Below are 19,974 nucleotides of genomic sequence, written 5' to 3'. Positions count from 1 at the left end.
TACTCAGCAACACTGGTATCTTCTGTGTAGAAATTGTAAGGATTTTTGACAATTAAATAGAAATAGAATGAAAGGCTTAAATGCCCGCAGGGGACAAACACATTGAGATAGCGTAAGTCTGAGGTCAGCACTTGGAATTGCGTTCTGAGCTTTGGGAACATGAGGAATTAATATCTAGTACGGACTGCAAGTGGTGGATACTCGAGTCGTCGTTTCATCTCTTTTTGAAACAGAAGGTATCTGGCAGATACTTTAGCATCTGCTTTAGTCTAAGGAGTTGCAGGAAAGCTGAATTGCTCGGTTTGTGTTTGGAAAGTCAGAAGGTAGGTGTACAAATACACATTGTGTTTTCACATTTGACCTCATTCTTGGCTTTTTTTTGTTGACTCTAAAGAGGCTTGATTAAATGCGGTTGGATGCTGATAATGCAAGAGAGATATTCCTATCCACATGACTGACAGCAAATAGTTCTTTACTGTATTTGCTTGATTGTTTCAAAAGCGATGTAACAAAAATGCTTTGCTGTCATCTGTTTGATTTCGTGTACTGCCTTTCCTCCAGATTTTTTGCAGCTCAGTTTTTTGGGGAGAACAAATGCAGACACTTTAAAAATGGTACATAAACCCACAAAGAACCTTCCTGTGGCAGTACTTGCCAAACTTTCAAAACAACCAGCATTTGTGTGTTGGTAGTGAATTCACTGTTGCCTCCTGCCAGAGCGTCCGTTTGCCCTAGGTTTTCCCCACCCGTCAGTCACTGTATAGTTGATCTAGAATCCAGGTTCTGGGATGCAGAAGGACCTACACTGTGTTGTTAGTTCTGTTACGCTGTGTTAGAATTTGCCTGGTACGCTTTTGCTTAAGCTGACATTGAAGGTTTGGGGACACATTTTTTTAGCGGCTGGATCTGTGTGTTGTTTTGCAGGCAGTATCTGTCCTCGAGGTGATAAGAGCTGCTTTTTCTCTCTTGGTGCGTGTCAGAAAAACGTCTCCTGTTGTTAACTGTCAGCATCAGTAGTGGGTTTAGCACTGATTTAGTTTAGAGGAGAAGTGTCCAGCAGCATTTCCTGCTCTCCAAGCAGGTTTTGAACGTAGTTTTCTGAAGCTGGCCGAGCGCTGCCTGTCCTTGTCAGCTGAGTGGTGTGCAGCTGAGCTGCTGCCAACGCTCCTTGGCGGTGAAAGAGATTTCACCTGGTGCAGATGCGGTTTCTTTGAGATTGTTAAAGCAGTGCTGTTTGTAAATCAGCAGACCTGTAGAACCCATGGAGGGGGGAAAAAAGGTATTCCTAAATTTGTTGGTGTTTTCTGTTATGCGGTTTTCCGTATTCTGAAGTGGCCTGCTAGTATGACTATAGGGCTGTACGCCTGCCTGCTTTGTCTTCCCGGCCAGGCAGGGGAAATGGAAGAAGTTGGGGACCAGAAAGGAAGAAGCTCAGGACCTCGCAGTAGCGTTCACTGTCTGCAGTTTGGACACCAGTCACCTTTCAAATTTGAGTTCAGGCACTGAGCTGGGTGTCAGCTCCCTGTGTAGTCCAATGAATGTGTGTGTGCATAGGGAGGAAGCGTAGCAGAATGGAGACACCACTTCAAGGAGCTAAGTTAATGAGTGAAGTTAATTAGATAGTTTGATCTTATTTAACAGCTTGTTGCTTCCTGAAGTCAAGGCACCATGTTTTCCTCTCTCCTTCCCTGCTCCCTATCCTCGGCACTACAGGCCAGCTGCTTACCATGCGCCCGTAGGCGCTCTCATCACCCAGAAGACCAATGCTGAGTTGCAAAGAAGCAGGGAATTACCCCAGAATGTGTTGGGTTTTTTTTAAAGCGGGGCTGAGTTGGTTTCTGCCAAGCCCTTCAGTACATTGAACTGTCCAGACCTAGAGTCAAGGAGGGGACAGGGCCATGCACCTGGGAGTAGAGGATGGGGAACAGGACTTTCCCTTGCCCTGACAAGGTGTTAAATCTGCCTTACTGGTGAATGCAGCCCAAAGGTGGTGACTCACAACAAGGTCATTTCTTGCTCTGAGTCACTCTGGAGGAGCTGATCCCTCTCTGCTGACACTGTGGTCTGAGGAGACTCTTTCTGGCTTTGCAGCCTAATTGATTTGTGTATCTGTCCCCTCCCCTTGGTAACCTGCAATGTTCTGTGTTTCCCCAAGGGTAAGAGTTCATCCCCACCCCTTTCCTCAGAAAATGAAATTATTGGGTTAAGCTACATTCTGTCAGCTTTATTCTAGTTATGTGTGGATGTCAGTAATTTATCTTTTAAGTGTATTGGTCTCTTATTTTGAATAAATCTATATTTTCTTTCCATTTCAGTGATATTGATTTAGTTGTGTTTGGAAAATGGGAGACATTACCTCTTTGGACCCTGGAAGAAGCTCTCAGAAAGCACAATGTAGCGGATGAAAACTCAGTAAAGGTTTTAGATAAAGCAACTGTAAGTTTGGGGGAAGTGGGTATTTCCTTGTTCTAGGCTAAATTTCTAATCAAAGTTTGATCTTGGTTAAAAGGATGAATTTTCATAAGCAGAAACTATTTTTTATATAAATTTGAAATAGAACCTTTTATTTTGTACAGTTTTTATTACTGACAGAATAATTGATAGCACTTCAGCAGAAGCACTTCTGCTGGGGAAAATCACTGGATTTTCCATAGTGCACAACATACGCTTGCTTTTAAGTGAGGTTATACTGGTCGTTGTTGTGAATTAATGTGATTAGACTTGTGAATTTCTGGACGGAGTTTATGCATAAGTAAATGATTTATTTTTTCTCATTGCAAGTAAGCAGACATAATATATTTTCACATAGAAGTAGTAAGTACAGCCTTGTATAAATATGTAATAGTATGTCTTGCACAGATAGGATGAATTTCATTATAACTTCCTACCTTTTGCTAATTTTGAGTCTGTAAGGGTGTTGGAGTTTAAGCAGGTGTCTAGTTGATGGCTGTCATTAGTAGAGAGAGGTAATTTGGAAACCACTCAGGTGGAGACATGACAGAGTGCTGTCGAAAGTCCGTGCTTCTTATTTGAAGATAATTTTGAGGAGGAATCAATGACCCGCAGTGACATGAGTGTGTCTTTTCTTAAGAGTATGTCTATTATCATTTATCTTTATTTCTTAAGCATTTGTCTCCCTCTGGTGTTAGTTTTCCCCACTAGAACTATGCTGCTGCACCAGGAACTGAGTAAAAACAATTTAAAATGAATCACTTCTAAGATGGAGTGTTAAGTTCTGTTAAACAGGAGAGTAAATTGAAAATACCATTTATGAGTTAGAAAAGCCAAGTTCATGTAAACAGATTAGCAAGGAGAGTGAGTTTGTAAATAGACAGAGGAGTCCTGTTTTCTCTGTCTACCTCCCCTATAAATTCATAAAACGTCTCAGTTTTACTGGTGTATATATGAATGAAACCAAATGTGTCTTGGAAGTCTGTATTGACTTAATCTGTCTTTCTTTTGCAGGTACCTATTATTAAACTGACAGATTCCTTCACTGAAGTGAAAGTTGATATAAGCTTTAATGTACAGAATGGGGTTAAAGCAGCCCAGCTCATCAAAGATTTTATCAAGGTTAGGCAACACTGTAACAGAACTACATAGCTGAATATTTGATAACTTAATTTGATTTTCTGTTTTACATCCTTACTAGAGATATGTGTTCACTCTCAGTTATTTTTTGCTGTCTGATACCATTGTATGACCTTCTTAGGTTTTAGATATATTGCCCTAAAAGGCATGAAGGAAGTAAAATGTGGAAAGAAAGCATGGAGAAGTTACAGTGATACAATGCCTAAGGAAAATGCACTAATACCTGTCTTAAATGTTCTGTTCTTCTGACTCTGGTTCCTTGAACTTAAAATTAGTACTAACCACACATTCCTGCGGAAAGTAGGAATAATCTTGTTATGGATTGAATATTATTTCAGCATACAAATGCCAATCAGGTAGAATAATTTAAATTTAGTAAGTTAGTGTTCAGAGATTCACTAATACTTGTATCATACATTCCAGTTATTTTTGTTAAATGTATAGGATCAATGAGGTTTTGTACCTAAAGTTTTGAAATACCATTACACTCTACTTTTCCTCCACGTCCCTTGTTCAGTGCCTTGGACACTCATAACAAATGCCTCATAAAAGCAGTAGAAAATTTTTCTTGTATTTTCATGTTATGTGTAGGGATATGAAATGCGGTTCAGTCTCGCGGAGTGCTTAGGTATTGCTGCACTACTAACTGCTTGGCTTTTTAATAAAACTAGTGGACAAATTAAACTATTTCAATAGCTAGACAAGTAAAACTCCTTCAGAAAACTCCATAAATCTGAATACAGCAAGCACTTTCAATCAGAATGGTTAGAAAGCATATAGATCTGCTTTAATAATGTCATCGAGTTGCAAGAAGTCTTCTGAATTTGGGGGGAGTTTCAGCTGCTGAATCTCTGCCCTCGGTTCAGTTTCCATAGAACAGCCTGAGTTCTCGCCTGCGTAGTCTCACCTGTGTGCTTCCATAAACCTTCCTCTTACTCCTTGTGGTGGTGAGACCCTCGCACCCGCGCTCAGAGGGTGGGGAGGGTCCAGAGCCCTTCCTGCTCTCGGCCTCTCTGATGAGCTGAAGTCGATCATGTTGGCCAGCCGTGTGCTGCTAAATCAAGACGAGTAGTTTAGTGCCAGGTCGCTCCTTGCTGGGGAAAGAAGATGCTCAGTTTCTCTGTCACAAGAGGCCTGCCTGGAACTCGGTAGCCAATTTCAGTTTTTACATCCTGCGCATTGTCACATTGCCTTGTGGTGGACAGGCAACCCGTACAACACAGGGGCTGTATTTCTGTTACACTCCACATATAAATTTGTTTTTAGGTAAGTTGATAAAGCCCTGCATACTTGCCCAAAATTGCCTTTGTACTTCTTAATTTCAAGATAAGAGGTGGTCTTTTTATGGGAGCCTGAAGGCATTTTGTGTGCTTAGGAAAGGAAAAAGGTGTTGGTGTGGTCCTGTTGCCATGGTTATTTGTAACCCTTTGGAGAGGCTGTTTTGGCCTGGGGTCAGGGCATGGGGCAGGGGCTGTGCCCGCCGGGATGCAGCCCCGTGGTGCCCCGTCCTGCAGAGCAGGGCAGCCTGCTGGCAGCAGCTGGGGCGCGCTCACAGCCCGGCCGGCGGCTGGCAGAGAAGCCCCCAGTGAGGAGCTGGAGGCTGAGGATGCCAAGTCCGTGGTTGGGTCAGGGTCCGCACCAGCGCGGCTCGGGCAGCTGCCAAGGGGAACAGCTGAGCTGAAGAGCAGCTCTCGGTTGGCGGGCAGGCTCCCAGCTAGGCTCCCCGCATGGCACTTTCCCACAGGGCTGTTCTCCCGGCAGCCCGAGCCAAGGCCGTGCCGCTGTGCCGCACCAGAGCTGGCCTTGAGCACGGGCGGCTGAGCCCGGCGTGGCAGGGGAGAGGTGGCACTCAGCCCTGACACACAGTAGGCAGCAGCTTTGCTACCGTGGAGAGTCATTTGTTTAACGCGGAGAAAGCTTGAGGTGTGCTTGCCAAGTGACTTCGCTGGTGTTCTTGAGGACCTCTCCATAAAACACTTGCAGGGCATTCTCCTGGGTCTTACTTTGTCCCATGCAGCTTCGAATACCTATCTGAAGTGTTGTGTTCAGTGTTGCTCTTGGAAACACCTATTTCTCCTCATCCAGTTTATTTAGGAAGTCTGAGGCAGCTGAAGCCTAAATTAAGGGTTTGCAGTTTCCTGAGAAAAATGCTGTCTTTGAATTTTGGTATATACTGATACTCAGCAGTTCAGGTTGCGACTGCAAGTTCTTAATAGTTCAGAAAGGTGATCTTGGGAGCTTTGGCTAAATAGGGCTCCCCATACTCATGGTGGAGACTCGAGCAGAGAAGCTCTTGGAGGAATTCTGCTTTCCCTTTAGCCTTTTGCAACCACAGATACCATGATCCACATCTCTGCTCTGACACTAAGGAACTTTTTAGTGCTATGTTGATGAAAGGAGCGATATTATCAAGCCTCTCTTGCCCCCCCTGCCCCGTGAGGGGGTGTACAGAGTGCAGGCGTAGCCACAGCCTCCACTGCTGTGCAAAAGGTCCGTGCTCTCCACACGTGCAGTGTGTGCACACCTCTAAGGGAACCCATGTGGACAAACCTCTTGAAGAAAGCCAATGGGATCCTAGGGTGCATCAAGAAGAGTGTGGCCAGCAGGACGAGGGAGGTTCTCCTTCCCCTCTACACTGCCCTGGTGAGGCCTCATCTAGAGTACTGTGTCCAGTTCTGGGCTCCCCAGTTCAAGAAAGATGAAGAGCTACTGGAGAGAGTCCAGCGGAGGGCTACAAGGATGGTGAGGGGACTGGAACATCTCCCCTACGAGGAGAGGCTGAGGGAACTGGGCTTGTTCAGCCTGAAGAAGAGAAGGCTGCGAGGGGACCTTAGAAATGCTTACAAATATCTGAAGGGTGGGTGTCAGGAGGATGGGGCCAAGCTCTTTTCAGTGGTGCCCAGTGACAGGACAAGGGGCAATGGGCACAAACTGAGGCACAGGAAGTTCCGTCTGAACATGAGGAAGAACTTCTTCCCTCTGAGGGTGATGGAGCACTGGAACAGGCTGCCCAGGGAGGTTGTGGAGTCTCCTTCTCTGGAGATATTCAAGACCCGCCTGGACAAGGTCCTGTGCAGCCTGCTGTAGGTGACCCTGCTTCGGCAGGGGGGTTGGACTAGATGACCCACAGAGGTCCCTTCCAACCCCTACCATTCTGTGATTCTGTGATTCTGTGAAGGTTACCCAGAGGTAAATATTGGGCTCCTTCGAAAATGTTGACTGGGTGCAGTAGTTTTGAAGAGCTGTTTTGAACTCTGGACACCTGAAGTACTTGCAGGACGGAAGTCTCAGTCCACTTTGGGACATCACCTTGGTCGGAGCAGGAAGGTTTTGTTACAAATGTGGATATCTCCGTAGTTCTTCCATTGCTTTCCTTTTCACTCATATGAGAAAAGCAAGTGTATTTATTTATTCAAACAAAATAATTCTGATTTTATGAGGTAGTAACTTTTTTCTGTTGTTAATATCTGCTGCCAGAGTTGAAGACATAGAATAACTGTCTTGGTCACAGGCAGAGCACTTGGCTTCTCCCCTGTTACTAAAAATAAGTTAGAACTATACTTAGGTTTGAAACTTAATAAAACAGATAGCTTCAATATGCTTTCTTAGCTTCAGTTGTCTATATACATCACAGTATCCTAACCTCTTTGTTTTTCTCTTTCAGAAATATCCTGTATTACCGTATCTAGTTTTAGTATTGAAACAGTTCCTGTTGCAGAGGGACCTTAATGAAGTATTTACTGGTGGAATCGGTTCTTATAGTCTTTTTTTAATGGCTGTCAGTTTCCTTCAGGTAAGCTTAACGAAAGCTGTTGGTGCCGTTGGTGCGAAAGGGCATTACATTAACAAGGAATTTAACCAGTCCTTAAATTTAATCATTTAAGCTATCCTGTTTGTGGTTTTGCACTCCCTTTTCATTTAAAATTAGACACATCCCACCTGTCTTCTCCTTTCTGCCATACTGGTACTTTTGATATTGGAGGTGTTTGGACCATCCACTGGTGTGGCAGTACCAGGCACACGTGTCACTCGTGGCAACATAACTTTGCTGTTGTGTAACCGATTTGGAACAAGCTGCATAGGTTAGCATTAGATGCAGCTGTCCATTATAAAATGTGTCTTCCAGGTCATACACCTGTATGTGCTCTAATGAACGCAGTGGAAGTTTGCTTGTTTGTCTAGGTTTTTAAGCTGGTATCAAATACAGGTTTTTTATAGCTTTGTGTTAAATCTGAGAGAACAAAATGCATGAGCTAAATCTATATTGTTGTGCCTGGGGGAGAGAAATATTGTAGAAATATGAAGTAGCCAAGTTCTGGCTTTATCAGCCTCGTTCTTTTTCTTGTACTAGATGTTATTGTATAACTCTGTGTGTGTGTGTGTGTGTGTGTGTGTGTATATGTCTGTACTTTTCCAGATTGTAGCTACGTGTAAACCTGAGCCTTGACCTGAAGCTCAGTGTTTGCTGAGTGCTATTGCAGTTGCCTGCTGAGCACCAAAGAAAGGAAGGCAACAGGCACACCGTCTGAAAGAAGCCAAAATCTCTCCCAACCCCTGTTGTTCTTGTATTGACTAATAGCATTTCCATTTGCTCCTGCAAAAATATAAGTCAAGTTTTGTATCTGTTACAATTCTGAACTGGTTTTGTTCATAATCTCTCGGGCTGCATACTTAACAGGAGAGGGGATCATTTACATAGCTCTGTGCATTGAAAGCCTGTATTTGAATTGCAAACCCAGGTTTGTGAAGTGCAAATACCTTTGCTTTTTCAAGAACCTTGCCATCAGTGCTGGAAGTTCACTTACTAAACTGAAAGTTCAAATACAAAAATGTTAACACTTGCCAGCCTTATTTTGAAGAGGTAATTAGTTTATAAAAGTTTTGACAGCATCTGGTTTTGAAGATGCAAAACTGCTTTATCAAGGAAAAGTATTATATTTAGACATGTTTGCTTTATATATTATGTTTTATTGTTACTTATTATTGTACTTAGACATGTTTGCTGTGGAAAAGAAAGGGCACTTAAAGGGCCTTAAAACTTGAGGTCTTGAGAAAATTTCTTTTTTTTTCCTCTCTTCTTAATAGCTGCATCCCAGGGAAGATGCCTGTATGCCCAGTGCCAACTATGGTGTTCTTTTAATAGAGTTTTTTGAATTATATGGACGTCACTTCAATTATCTGAAGACTGGAATCCGAATAAAGGATGGCGGCTCTTACGTTGCCAAGGATGAAGTGCAGAAAAGCATGCTGGATGGCTACAGACCATCAATGCTGTATATCGAAGATCCGCTACAGCCAGGTATCCTCAGAAACAGAGATTAACGTACTGACGAAGATAAAAAGTTGGGGGAAAGCTTAATCCAGAGGAGTTAAATCGAAGAATAGCATAGGATGGCCAAGCAGAAGTACGTCATTCATGTCTGTGGACACAAGATGCGCTCAGCACACAGCGATCTGCTTTAGGACGTGTTCCTGGCCAAAGACCCCGCGTCAACCCCGAGCGTGCCTGTGGTGCAGCCAGGAGGGAGGTGTGAGGGTGCGCGCAACGGCCCTGTGCGCCCTGCTGACGGCAGTGAAGCTGTGGCTGCAGGGGCCTGGGGGGGCCCTGGGTGGGCCTGTGGGCCTCTCTGAGCTTGTGCTTGCCTGTGTCGCAGTTGCACCTTACGGCGTACGTATAGTCTTAGGCATGCTCTCCTGTGTGGTTCTGTGAGGTCACATAAATCCCTAGTGGTTTCCTTCTGGACTGTTGACTTGAATGGGTGGCTTCTGAAATGGTGAGTCAAGTGCTGTTCATAGAAAAGAGTTAACATACTTCTGATCTAAGAAAATGTCACCCGGGGTAGTACTGTTACGTGTATTAATATATGCAGTGCAGGATTGTTTTTTTTTCTCTTCGTATATTGCACTTTTACCCAGAGCATTGCCATTGTGGACTTCTGTACCTGTAAATACCCATAGGTCTTTTAAGGTCTTTTAGATATTGATGATTCACTAATGCTCTGCTATTCCACAAGAGGTAGCTGCAGTGAGTTGGGACTTGGGGGCAATTTTTAAAAATATTGCTATCTCCTGTCTGAAAGGAGGTAACCACGGTTTCAGTCTTACTTGTTTAATTAATTCTATTCTTATTTTAAGGTAACGATGTTGGGAGGAGTTCATACGGTGCCATGCAAGTGAAACAGGCTTTTGATTACGCCTATGTTGTTTTGAGCCATGCAGTTTCCCCGATAGCGAAATACTATCCTAACAACGAAACGGAAAGGTAAACTTCATGCATCTGAATCTCAGATATAAATTGCTTATATTTTTGTGTGTCTGAAAATTAATTGTGGTGACATTTGGTTTTTATTTCCTGGTTTACAGTATATTAGGTAGAATAATTAGAGTAACGCAGGAAGTGGCCACGTACAGAGACTGGATATCAAAGCAGTGGGGGATGCAGAGTAGGACAGAGTCTTCGTGTAATGGTAAGTTTTGACTAAGCCTGGCTGAGAGCGGGAAACTTCCTGCAGCTTTTGATCACGTAAATTTTGTTGTTGCAGTTGCCCCTCATAAGGCAATGTATGCATCTTAATGTGAATTTATTTTTTTGCTCAGTGGTGATGGACTTTCTTGTGTTCTCATCCAGAAAATTTACATTTGTACAAGAATAAAAAGGCCATACCACATCTTTGTTGTACCGCGATAGATTTGGTCAGCATGGAGGTCTGTAAAGAGTGCTGGCTTGCAAAAGGAGGCTTTGGAAAAGCTTCCAGTTTAAATTACATGTGTTGTTACTGTCACGCTTCCTTTGGCCTTTAAATGTGGACAAGGTTTTAAAAAGAATTACTGGGAATGCTAGTTTCAATCTAAGTCCTTAGCCTCCGTTGTTCTTTTATTTTTCATTTTAAACTTTAACATACTGTATGTGTACAGAAGCAATATTTAAACCAGGATAGACCATGTAAGTCGATTAAGTCTTTAAAAAACGGAGAAATCGTGAAATACCTGTCATAATTGTTGTTGCTAACAAATGGAAACACACAAAACCTAGCTGGAGAACTTGCTGAAAATGTCATTTAAAATCATCTTTATTTTCATTGCCCATCTTCTCACTCCACCAGCCAGTTGCCACCCTCTTTCGGTGCAGGTGTATCTGCTGACTGGAAGTTTTCAAATTAAAATCAATTTTAATACTTTCCAATTAATTTTAGAATGTTAGCTACTGGAATTCTTCTCTTGTTAGGGATTGATCAGAGAAGATGACACAACTCTACCCAGTCTAGGCTAGGTTGTGGTTTGTTTTATTTGTTTTTGAAGCTTTTGTTAGTGATTTCCCTCAGTGTCCTCCTAAACTGAACGTGCTTCTGGGCTGTTGGTGGTTTATCAGTCTGTAGACCCTGTGGCACAGCCGAGAGCCGCGGTTCAGTCACGCAGGCTCCTGGGGAATGCTTAGCTACCTGTGGTGATGTATGTATTAAACTCTGTGTACACATAGAGCCAGTGGGGCAACAAGTGTATGTTATGTAGGTCAGAGGTAACTCCTAGGTGTCTTACAGGAGATAAAACACTAATGAAAACAGTAAAAATAACCCTGTATCAGGAAGATAATGGTGACAGCTACAGTGATCGTCGTGTAGATTTACTTTAGATTTACGTTCTGATTCTTTTTTTTAATCAAGGTAGAAGTTAGTGAGAGATGAGAGTTCTGTATCATGTATTTTCAGTGTAGGGTATCACACAAAGCAGCCAGACTTATTTGGAGTTCTTACGGCTCTAGCAGCTCCAGCAGAAGAAAAATGGGAGCTGCTGAGTATTGGGCATATAGGAACAGAATTTAAACCTACATATTTGAGTGCTGTTGAAGTGTGTCATGAAACAGTTGTATTAAGTAGCACATCTGAGCTCTGTTACTACCTTCTTCCGTGTCTTACCTCTCTGATTTTCATCTTGAACTGTGGGTAGTGCTTGGTGATTTTCATGGTGTGCGTTACTGGACCTCGTCAGGAAACCGCCACACCCTCTGCGAGGCGTTGGTGTGCTGCGTGCAGTCCATACACACAAACACATGCACACGCGTGCCTGCCTGTACGTGTGCAGATGTCTGTCCGTGTGCTGCTGGATGTAATAGAGAATTAATACCTGAGTGGGTATATTTAAAAAAAAAAAAGACAACACGTTGTAGCAGTTAATGTGTGGTGATACTTCTGTTGTTTTTAATAGGTAATGGAGTAACCTTGATAGTAGATACTCAGCAGCTAGACAAATGCAACAATAATCTTGCTGAAGAGAATGAAGCACTGGGAAAACCTAGAAATAAAACTTCAGAAACACTTAGTAAACATTCTTCAAATTCTTCATCAGGTCCTTTATCATCGTCGTCGTCTACACTGTCCAGCTCTAGTGATGTAGTAAGTACTGGAGGTTTTCTGATTTTGTTTTTTTCAATTTCTTTGGGTGTTTTTGCTGACTTGTATTGCCACAGAATACATTTGGAAAGCTTGGAATCCTAGTTAGTTATTTCATCCGGAATCCGAACTTGCATAAGATGGTCTCTCTTATGCAGTTCCTACACATGTCAGTTGCAGTGTGTTTTTGACACAACACTTGTAGAAAGTGAATACAATAGGTACAAATTTACATAGCCCTCTTTTCTCGGGGAAAACTGTATTTTAAAAAAAAAGTTGGTAGTCCTAAGCCATATTCCTTTAAAAAAAAAAAAAGGCCTTGAAAAACAAAAACACCTGTTTGAGAATTCTACTTTAAAAATAAAAGGCAAATCCCAAAATCAGAATCATGCATCGTACGTTTTTAAATCTATGTGTTTTACTCATTAAGAATTCTGGATTGAAAGAATTTTAGTATCTAATAAAATAAACACGTTTTAAATTTTGTCCACTGCTAGTTTGATTTTTAAGGGAAAACTCACTTGTAGAAAAACTCACTCACTCTTAAGAAAAACTCACTAATACTTTACATTTTCCTGAAGGATTCTGATGGAACACCTTGCAAAACCTCTAAACAGTTGAGTTGTCGTCAGTCTACCACAAACAGAGTGGGGTCCCAAGAAGTGTCACTGGAATCCTCCCAGTCAAGTGGGAAAACACAAAATAGCCAAACAGCCAATACATCCAGCAACACGAACAAATCGCAGGTTTGTGAAATGTTTGAAAACAACGACTGTATAGATTATTTGAATATTACATGTGTGCTTCATGGAAGGGTAGCTTGTTCTGGAAAGGAAGCACTGTGTTTTTCTCCTCTGCTTTACCCCACTAGAAAGATTTGAGTGCTGATTGTATCTAAAATCACCTGGCGCTCTGTTCAGCTCACACAGATGAGTTTGCAAGAGTGGCTTTCCCAGCCTTAGAACAGATGAAATTGGATTGTTTTTATTTTGGGAAATCTGGATTTGTCGGAAGTATACAGCTGTGTCACACCCATTTCCTTTTTGCCAAAAGCATGTCACTGCAGTCTTCACTGCAGGATTTGGGCTGCTGTCTTGTGATACGGAGCGCTCCAGGCCAGGCTCTGGTAATGGGGAAATGGTAATAAATTTTAGTGCTGGTCCCTTGATAAGGCTATCATGGTGGAGGCTACATGGCAGAATAGAATCTGTCCCAAGCACTGGAGAAAGGGAACAATTTATTGGTAATTGTGTCGGAGAAGGCAGACCTGAAGTATTTACGTGACTGTAGGGGACAAACCTGACTCTGAATAGCTCAGTAAACGTCCCATTAATTTCACTGTGAGTTTTGCCTCTGCAAGAACTAAATGTTGAGGATTAAATATTTGCAATAGAATAGTGATATCAGAACAAGGCCTTACAGTTCAGTAAAAAACAGCAAAAATGTATGTTTAAAACTACAACTGGCTGCTGTGGTAGCTATTGGTACTTGTTGGAATGCCTTTCATTAAGGGATATGGAGGTTCCTTGCTGATATATAAATTCCTTCTCATTTGCCCCCAAAGACAAATATCTTTATGATGAGACCTACCAGAGCTTATGCAATTAGGGGATTTCTCATGTTGAAGGATGCTCCTTTGAAAACTCGGTGTTCTGGAAGTATTATATGCCTCTGTGTACAATATACTTTGGATATATGCAGTTTAAATTTTTGTACTTTTTCAGAATTTAGGACTTTTTTAACGTATGAAAAATAGTCTGGAATATTCTGGAATATTATTCCTGAAAAGTAGTTCTGAAGACTCGCTGCCTCCTACTTGCTGATGATCTGTCTCTAGCTAGTAATGAGACAGTTTACAGACTAGGCCTTGGATATACCCCGCATGTATGTTTGTGTTACTAAGCAGAGGTAACTCTGGTGCTGGAATGTGAATATGCACAATCTGAGATACTCTGCGTCTGTAAAAAGATGTGGTACAAAATTAGTCCTGGTCTGAAAAGAATGTTGTTTTAATTTTGCACAGAGGAGAAGATTTCAGCAATCTTCATCTGTCATCTTGGATTAGGGGCTTATGTTTCTGTCAAACACTTTTTTGATGGTTGTGAAATGGGACCGATAGAACAGTTCTGTCCTTTTCAAAATTCAGAGTGCTCTGCTCTTCTCTCTTGACCCGTGTGGCTTTGGGTCTAGAGATGAACAGTTGTTTGCAGCCACCGAAGCAAGAGATTTGTAGTGCCGTGCTGCTGTCTAAGCAATGGCCTAACTTCTTGTGCCTTGTCAGTTTTTTTAAAGTGCAAGACTTCCATGAGTTAACGACTGCATTATCCAGAAATAGGCACTGATTTACCGTGTTCTCTTTCTTTTACAGCATGGATCTGCACGGTTATTTCGCTCCTCAAACAAAGGCTTCCAAGGTCCAGCAAACTCAAGCCATGGTACCTCAGTCACAAACAAACAACATCAAGGCAGCAAATCACACCATCAGTTTTTCCACGGCAAAAAGAGGAAACATAAGAGGGATGCGGCCCTTTCAGACCTTTGTAGATAGTTGCCTATTTTATGACTGTTCTTCTGTGTGCAATGATCTCATGCTACAGGATAGTTTGATAGTGACTCCTTGGATCTCTTCCGGAGCTTCAGACTGTTCAGACATTGATTAGCAACTGCATTTTTTTTTTCCCAGCTCGCCACGGAACGGATCATGAAGATTGATCACTGCAAAAAAAAAAAAAAAAAAAAAAAAAAAGGAAAAAAATTTAAAAAAAATAAAAAAAATAAAAAAAGAGGAAAAAGGCTGCTCATTTGATAAGTCATATGCTACAACAGGGTCATTTAGGATATAAAAGCTTGAATGTAAAATAAATGTATTTCCCATCAGCTCATGCTGACCTGTAGAGGTAGTACTCAGTGTGTCTAGGGGGTGGTAACAAACAAATAAAACACAAAAAATAGGAAAAAAAAAAAAGGCAAAAAATTGTATTTTGAGGGAAACCCAGCCTTTAAAGGTGAAAGTAATTTGTGCATGGTTTTTTTATTATTTTTGCATATACTTACCATTTTATTGTGTATATATAGATGACCATATAAGAAAACTGACATTTGTAATAGTGGATTTGTTAATACTTTTTACATAACATTACTGTTTAAATTGTAAACATAAATTTTTCTCAGGATTAGTTTGGAAAATAATCTGAATTGTCATTTTAACATCCACGTAAAGAGATATTACTAGTTATATTGCTCAGAATTTATTTTCTTGGCATTCAAAAGATTTAATAGAACATTTGATCTGCAAAAGCTGTTCCTCTGAAAGAAAGGTTTATGGTGGCAAATGAAGTTTTTCATTTGTATATAGTGTACGTGTACTTTGTGTAGACACTGAGCTTGTCATCTCGGAGAAGTAACCACCTTGCTTTCTAGAGTGCCATCGTTTCAGGCAATGGGGTTTTATAGTTGCATCCTTCCCTTCCTCCCCTTAGTGGTCTCTCCCTGGCCCTTTTTTTTTTTAAAGAAATATAAAGTCACTTGGGTTTTTTTTTTTTGTTTGGTTGTTGGTGGTGATTGTTTTATCTTTTTTTTTGGTTTTAGATAAAACAACTCAGTTTGTTACAGACGTTTGCATTCCTGGGCTGCTGTAATCCCATGCCTCTTTGTTTGTGCCTTCCCTCCCCCTTCCAGGTCTGGGTTTTTTGTCTTTTATATTTTTGCTAACTCCTGTAGGAGATGATAACTGTTGAAGCTTTAAATAAATTTTACAATTAAAGTATTTTTTTCTCACTCCCCTCTTAGGCATTTTTATATTTACACTTAATTATTTAAAACCAAAAAACTTCAAATAATGAAATATATTTTGTATTGCCTTAAAGACCCAAACCTTTCATATCTCATAGTATTTCATCATTGACCTAGTTATCATTTAATTTAAACTCCGCATTTGTCTGGTTCAGTCGCATTACAAGTCTAGGTTGCAGTAACTTTGATGCCATGAATGCGAATTGTAATCACACTCACAGGCATAGCTTGGAACAGGAGTTGGGACACTTCGATGGCAGAAGGTTAAGTGGCATTTACTTTCACATATTTCTTTAAAGAGGAAAGCCTGTACTCAGCGTATGTGGCTGTATCTAATGCAGCTGTTCTGGAGATGATGCTTTTATAAAAAGTACTATTAGCTTTTAGAAACATTTTTTTATGTACATTTACAGAATACTACAGACCAACCTGACCTTTAATGGGCACTAACAAGTTCAATGATTTTTAAAGTAAAATAATGCTAAAATAAGACCAGAACTGATGTCATCACTTAAATTAATAAACATTTTCAATGTGTTAAAGTGTTTTACTTCAAAAAAGAAAATACGTGTATTCCAAAAATACGGAAAGTCGTAACATTTACTGAAACACTAAGCTTAAGTGATGTTAATTTGACAATGTTTTTTTAAATTTTAGATTCATATTTTAATTTGATCAGATAATTTTATCAACAAGATGTTGAGCTTTTGTTCATAGAAACTAGTAAAAGTTGTACCACATTATGCATAATCACAGTATTTATTTTGTTTTAGATTATTGTGAATGTTTAGACTTACGTTCACCGCTTAGGGAACAATTATTTATAAATTATATTAATCCAGTATTGTTAGCTGCTATTAGCAAAACTGTTCCAAAACTTAATACTTGCAAAGATCTGTATTGCATTTACCACACTGAAGTGTTTTTAAAAGAATCACCCTCATTGTTGAAAGCAAATGTACTCTTAGGGTGCAGATATTAGTGTTCCAATAAGCATGTGATAATTTTAAGGTGGTGGTAGCGGGAAGATAATCTTGATTCCATTGGGAATCTTAGGTTTGCCTCAATTTATGGTTTTCATAAATTTAATGGAAAATAGCTTTTCCTGGACTGCTCAAGTTTCTTTTTGGTAAACAGTATCTTTCTAAAAGAAAAAAAAAAAAAAAAAAAGGAAAAAAAAAAAAAAGCATGAAGGAAAAATTGAGGTATTTTACATTGCCTCAAATGACCAGCATTGTATTCATAAAATACTGTATATCTTGCAAATCTTTATTTAAACAGAACAGTTGAACTGTTCGTTTTTCAATCTGAAGTAAAATACTTTCAAGACCTTTTAGTTTGCCTGCTCATTTGTCTTGTACATTTCATCTCTGTATTTGACTCAAGTCTAATTCCTTTTTGAGTTTCAATACTTTTGTGAAGATTTTGTGAATATATGAAAAATAAATGTTTAATCTAACTACTGCAGTTTATCACCATTCTTGACGCTTACCCTGTTTTTTCCTTCACAGTACTGTGGAAAGAGGAGACTACTCAAGGCGTTTTGTAACGTTTTTGTAGTATCTGGGTGCTTCCTCAGCTGAGTACTGGGCCCCTCTGCCTGGAATTCGGCAGCTTATTTTGTTCAAGTGGGCCTGGTCTGCCATGTTTCCGTCCAGGAGCCCTGCAGCAGAGTCTGTATGCCTGAGAATAAATGGAAGAATATATACAGCTAATGGGTTCTTAATGTATTGTTTTTTTCTAACTTTCCTCTGCACTATACATAGGAAACGTGTGCAAGGATCCATTTACTTTGCCTTCCAAACTTGTTTTAGGTGTGGTGTTCCAGCTGCAGGACAGCAGCTGTTCAGAGCGGCCATGCCGAGGAGGGCGTTGTAGAAATATGAAAAAGTTAATTTGAGTTACCTTCAGCTAGAAACCTTCTTTAGCATAGTTCCTGAAGCACGACTGGTATTCCTAAAAGATGATCTTAACTTCCTTGCTGGCATAAATCAGCAGGGAGACGTATGCATACTGAAGGTTCTTGTAGTCTTGCTGCTGGCAGTCTACCAAAGACCATCTGAAATATATAAATAAGCCGCAATGTTTGCATATCTTCCTGTTTGACATCAGATTGATTTGTTAAGGGGTTTTTTACTTTTTAAAAAATAATAGTTCAAATGGTGTTTATAGTTAAAGCTGTGTTTTTATTAATTTTTTTTTTGTAATTGTCTTCTATCTTGTGGCAGAAAAGCAACTGAAATGTAAGTAAATCTTCCTGTTTGTGAGACATGACGTGATTCTGTTTAGTGACTTCCATGTTCTGTGCAGCTTCTACAGAATTTGCAGCTCAGGTTTTTAAATGTTTATTATAAACTTGTTTTCCTAGAACTAAATCTTCAGAAAATGATTAGCAGTCCAATGGCTGCTGGCAACTTTTTTTAGGTACATTCAAAATGGACCTTTACCATTTTATATCTGGAGTTGTCATGTGTGCATCCTAAACACAACATGAGCAAGGGATTAGAAAATAGTCTTAACTCAAAAATGTATTGTAAGTAAAAGCAGCCGCCATTCGACATCTTGATGGTGATTAAAACCCATCATAGGTATTAAAACTGAATGTGTGACTCCAACTTTCATTTCCTGAGGAGTAAAAGCTATAGGAGATGACAAAGTACGTAATTACTCAAGAAGGAAGTATGTTTACCCATTTCGGGGCTGTAACAAAAAAAATATGTAGTTACTCCAGCTATCGTTAAAGTGCAAAAAGTAGTGATTACCTATTCTGCTGATTCCTAGAACTTGATTCTTATGCTTAACAATGCAAAATAATTTTCGAAGAATCAAGTTCACCATGTCTTGAAACGGTGTTCGTCTTGAAAGTGGAGAGTTTGAGAGCTTTATTTTCTAGCTAATTTGTAGTGTTTCCACAGGTTTTCCTCAAAAATGTTTTCCAATTGCAGTGACCTAAATGTGTGTTTTGACTCTATTTCCATGAGTCATTTACCAGCAGTTCTGACAGATGTATTTATGGTTGCATCTCTTAAGTTGACACCAGCCTTGCAGTTCTCCTGGTGATTAAATACTCACCGTTGTAGATTATTCTGTGGCAAAGTTACAGGGCTCCTCCTCCTAGTAATTTGCTCTAAACCTAATTAACTAATCTTCAGAGATTGTTAGGATGTTTGAGATTATCACAGAAATTATCCAACACCAAGAATCCTTGCAAGTTACTTAATGCACAATGTCCTGAGTAATAGAAGAATTAAAATGCAGATAGCCTTATTGGTTCTTTACAAGCCCAAAATTTGTGTCAAGTATCTACTCGAAAAGGAAATAGGAATAAAAGAGCCAGAAAGTGGCTGTTACCTGTGCATTTTAGCATGGTAGTGCTAGATCAAGTTAATTGCATTTTAGATTACTCTAAAATTTAGATCAGTTAATTTTGAACAGCTTTGATTTTAACTCTTAGTACATTTAGTGATTTTCCCCACCATGACCATTTTATTTATTTGTGGACTCCAAAAACTTCTAAGAAAACTGTGGTGCCTTTGTTAGACACCTTGACCATAGACTTGGTTGGGGTACAGTTCAGTAGGCCTCCCTGTTGGCAGTAGCTAGCTTAAAAATTGCCAGTTCCTATTTGTGCCTTCACCTTGCTGTAGCAGTGCAGGCAGTGGTGAACTTGGATATTTATAAATCTGAGGGGGGGAGGAACATTGCTGTAAATTAATTGGTAAAAGCTGATGGGATCCTGAAAATCACTTATGTACATAAGTAAGTAAGGGAAGACGAAGAAATCGTGGAGATCCTCTGCATAAAAGCCATTTGGAGGAATGCCACCTTTCTGCCTTCTACGATAATGTCAACATTGAGGTGCTGCTAATGTGGTGAGTCAGTTTGCTCAGACATTACTTCTTGTTGGATACTGAATGACATGAGCAGTGCATCTGCTCACCATTGAAGTATGTGGAAGGTTTCTACGTTCTACAGCAGGTTTAAGTAGCTGCAAAGGTGTTTATTGGCAATTAGACTGATAATGGTATGTCTTGGTGCTGCTGTCTCCTGCTAGGAGTCCTTCAAAAGATGTCTTTTTAATCCTTGGTGGCTCTTGATATTTTAAACTTGCTGAATTGAGTGTCCTAATCCTTTTTTAACTCTGAGTCCACCCTTTGTTTTTTGTGGCCCAGAGATTTGGTGGTGAATATGGCATTTATCAAAT

At 40.3% G+C, this 19,974-nt stretch overlaps 1 protein-coding gene across 2 annotated transcripts in view; it reads left to right on the top strand.

The window, feature by feature from the left end:
- The window catches only part of TENT4B (terminal nucleotidyltransferase 4B), a 44,548-nt gene extending 27,319 nt beyond the window's left edge, over positions 1–17,229 (top strand). The window contains exons 4-12 of one of the 2 annotated variants that reach the window (XM_075433367.1): positions 2,316–2,436; positions 3,466–3,573; positions 7,256–7,384; positions 8,677–8,890; positions 9,727–9,853; positions 9,955–10,058; positions 11,935–11,981; positions 12,560–12,724; positions 14,347–17,229. In XM_075433367.1, the coding sequence (XP_075289482.1) occupies positions 2,316–2,436; positions 3,466–3,573; positions 7,256–7,384; positions 8,677–8,890; positions 9,727–9,853; positions 9,955–10,058; positions 11,935–11,981; positions 12,560–12,724; positions 14,347–14,526 (1,195 nt within the window). In that variant the 3' untranslated portion in view covers positions 14,527–17,229. Of the gene's footprint in view, positions 1–2,315; positions 2,437–3,465; positions 3,574–7,255; positions 7,385–8,676; positions 8,891–9,726; positions 9,854–9,954; positions 10,059–11,793; positions 11,982–12,559; positions 12,725–14,346 lie in introns of both variants that reach the window. The other variant, XM_075433366.1, reaches the window with a different exon arrangement.
- Positions 17,230–19,974: the final 2,745 nt, after the last annotated feature.

This window comes from Opisthocomus hoazin, chromosome 12, assembly GCF_030867145.1.
Source record: "Opisthocomus hoazin isolate bOpiHoa1 chromosome 12, bOpiHoa1.hap1, whole genome shotgun sequence".
Lineage (NCBI taxonomy): Eukaryota > Metazoa > Chordata > Aves > Opisthocomiformes > Opisthocomidae > Opisthocomus > Opisthocomus hoazin.
The sequence above is the reverse complement of the archived record's forward strand: the minus strand, read 5'-3'. Positions and strand labels throughout refer to the sequence as shown.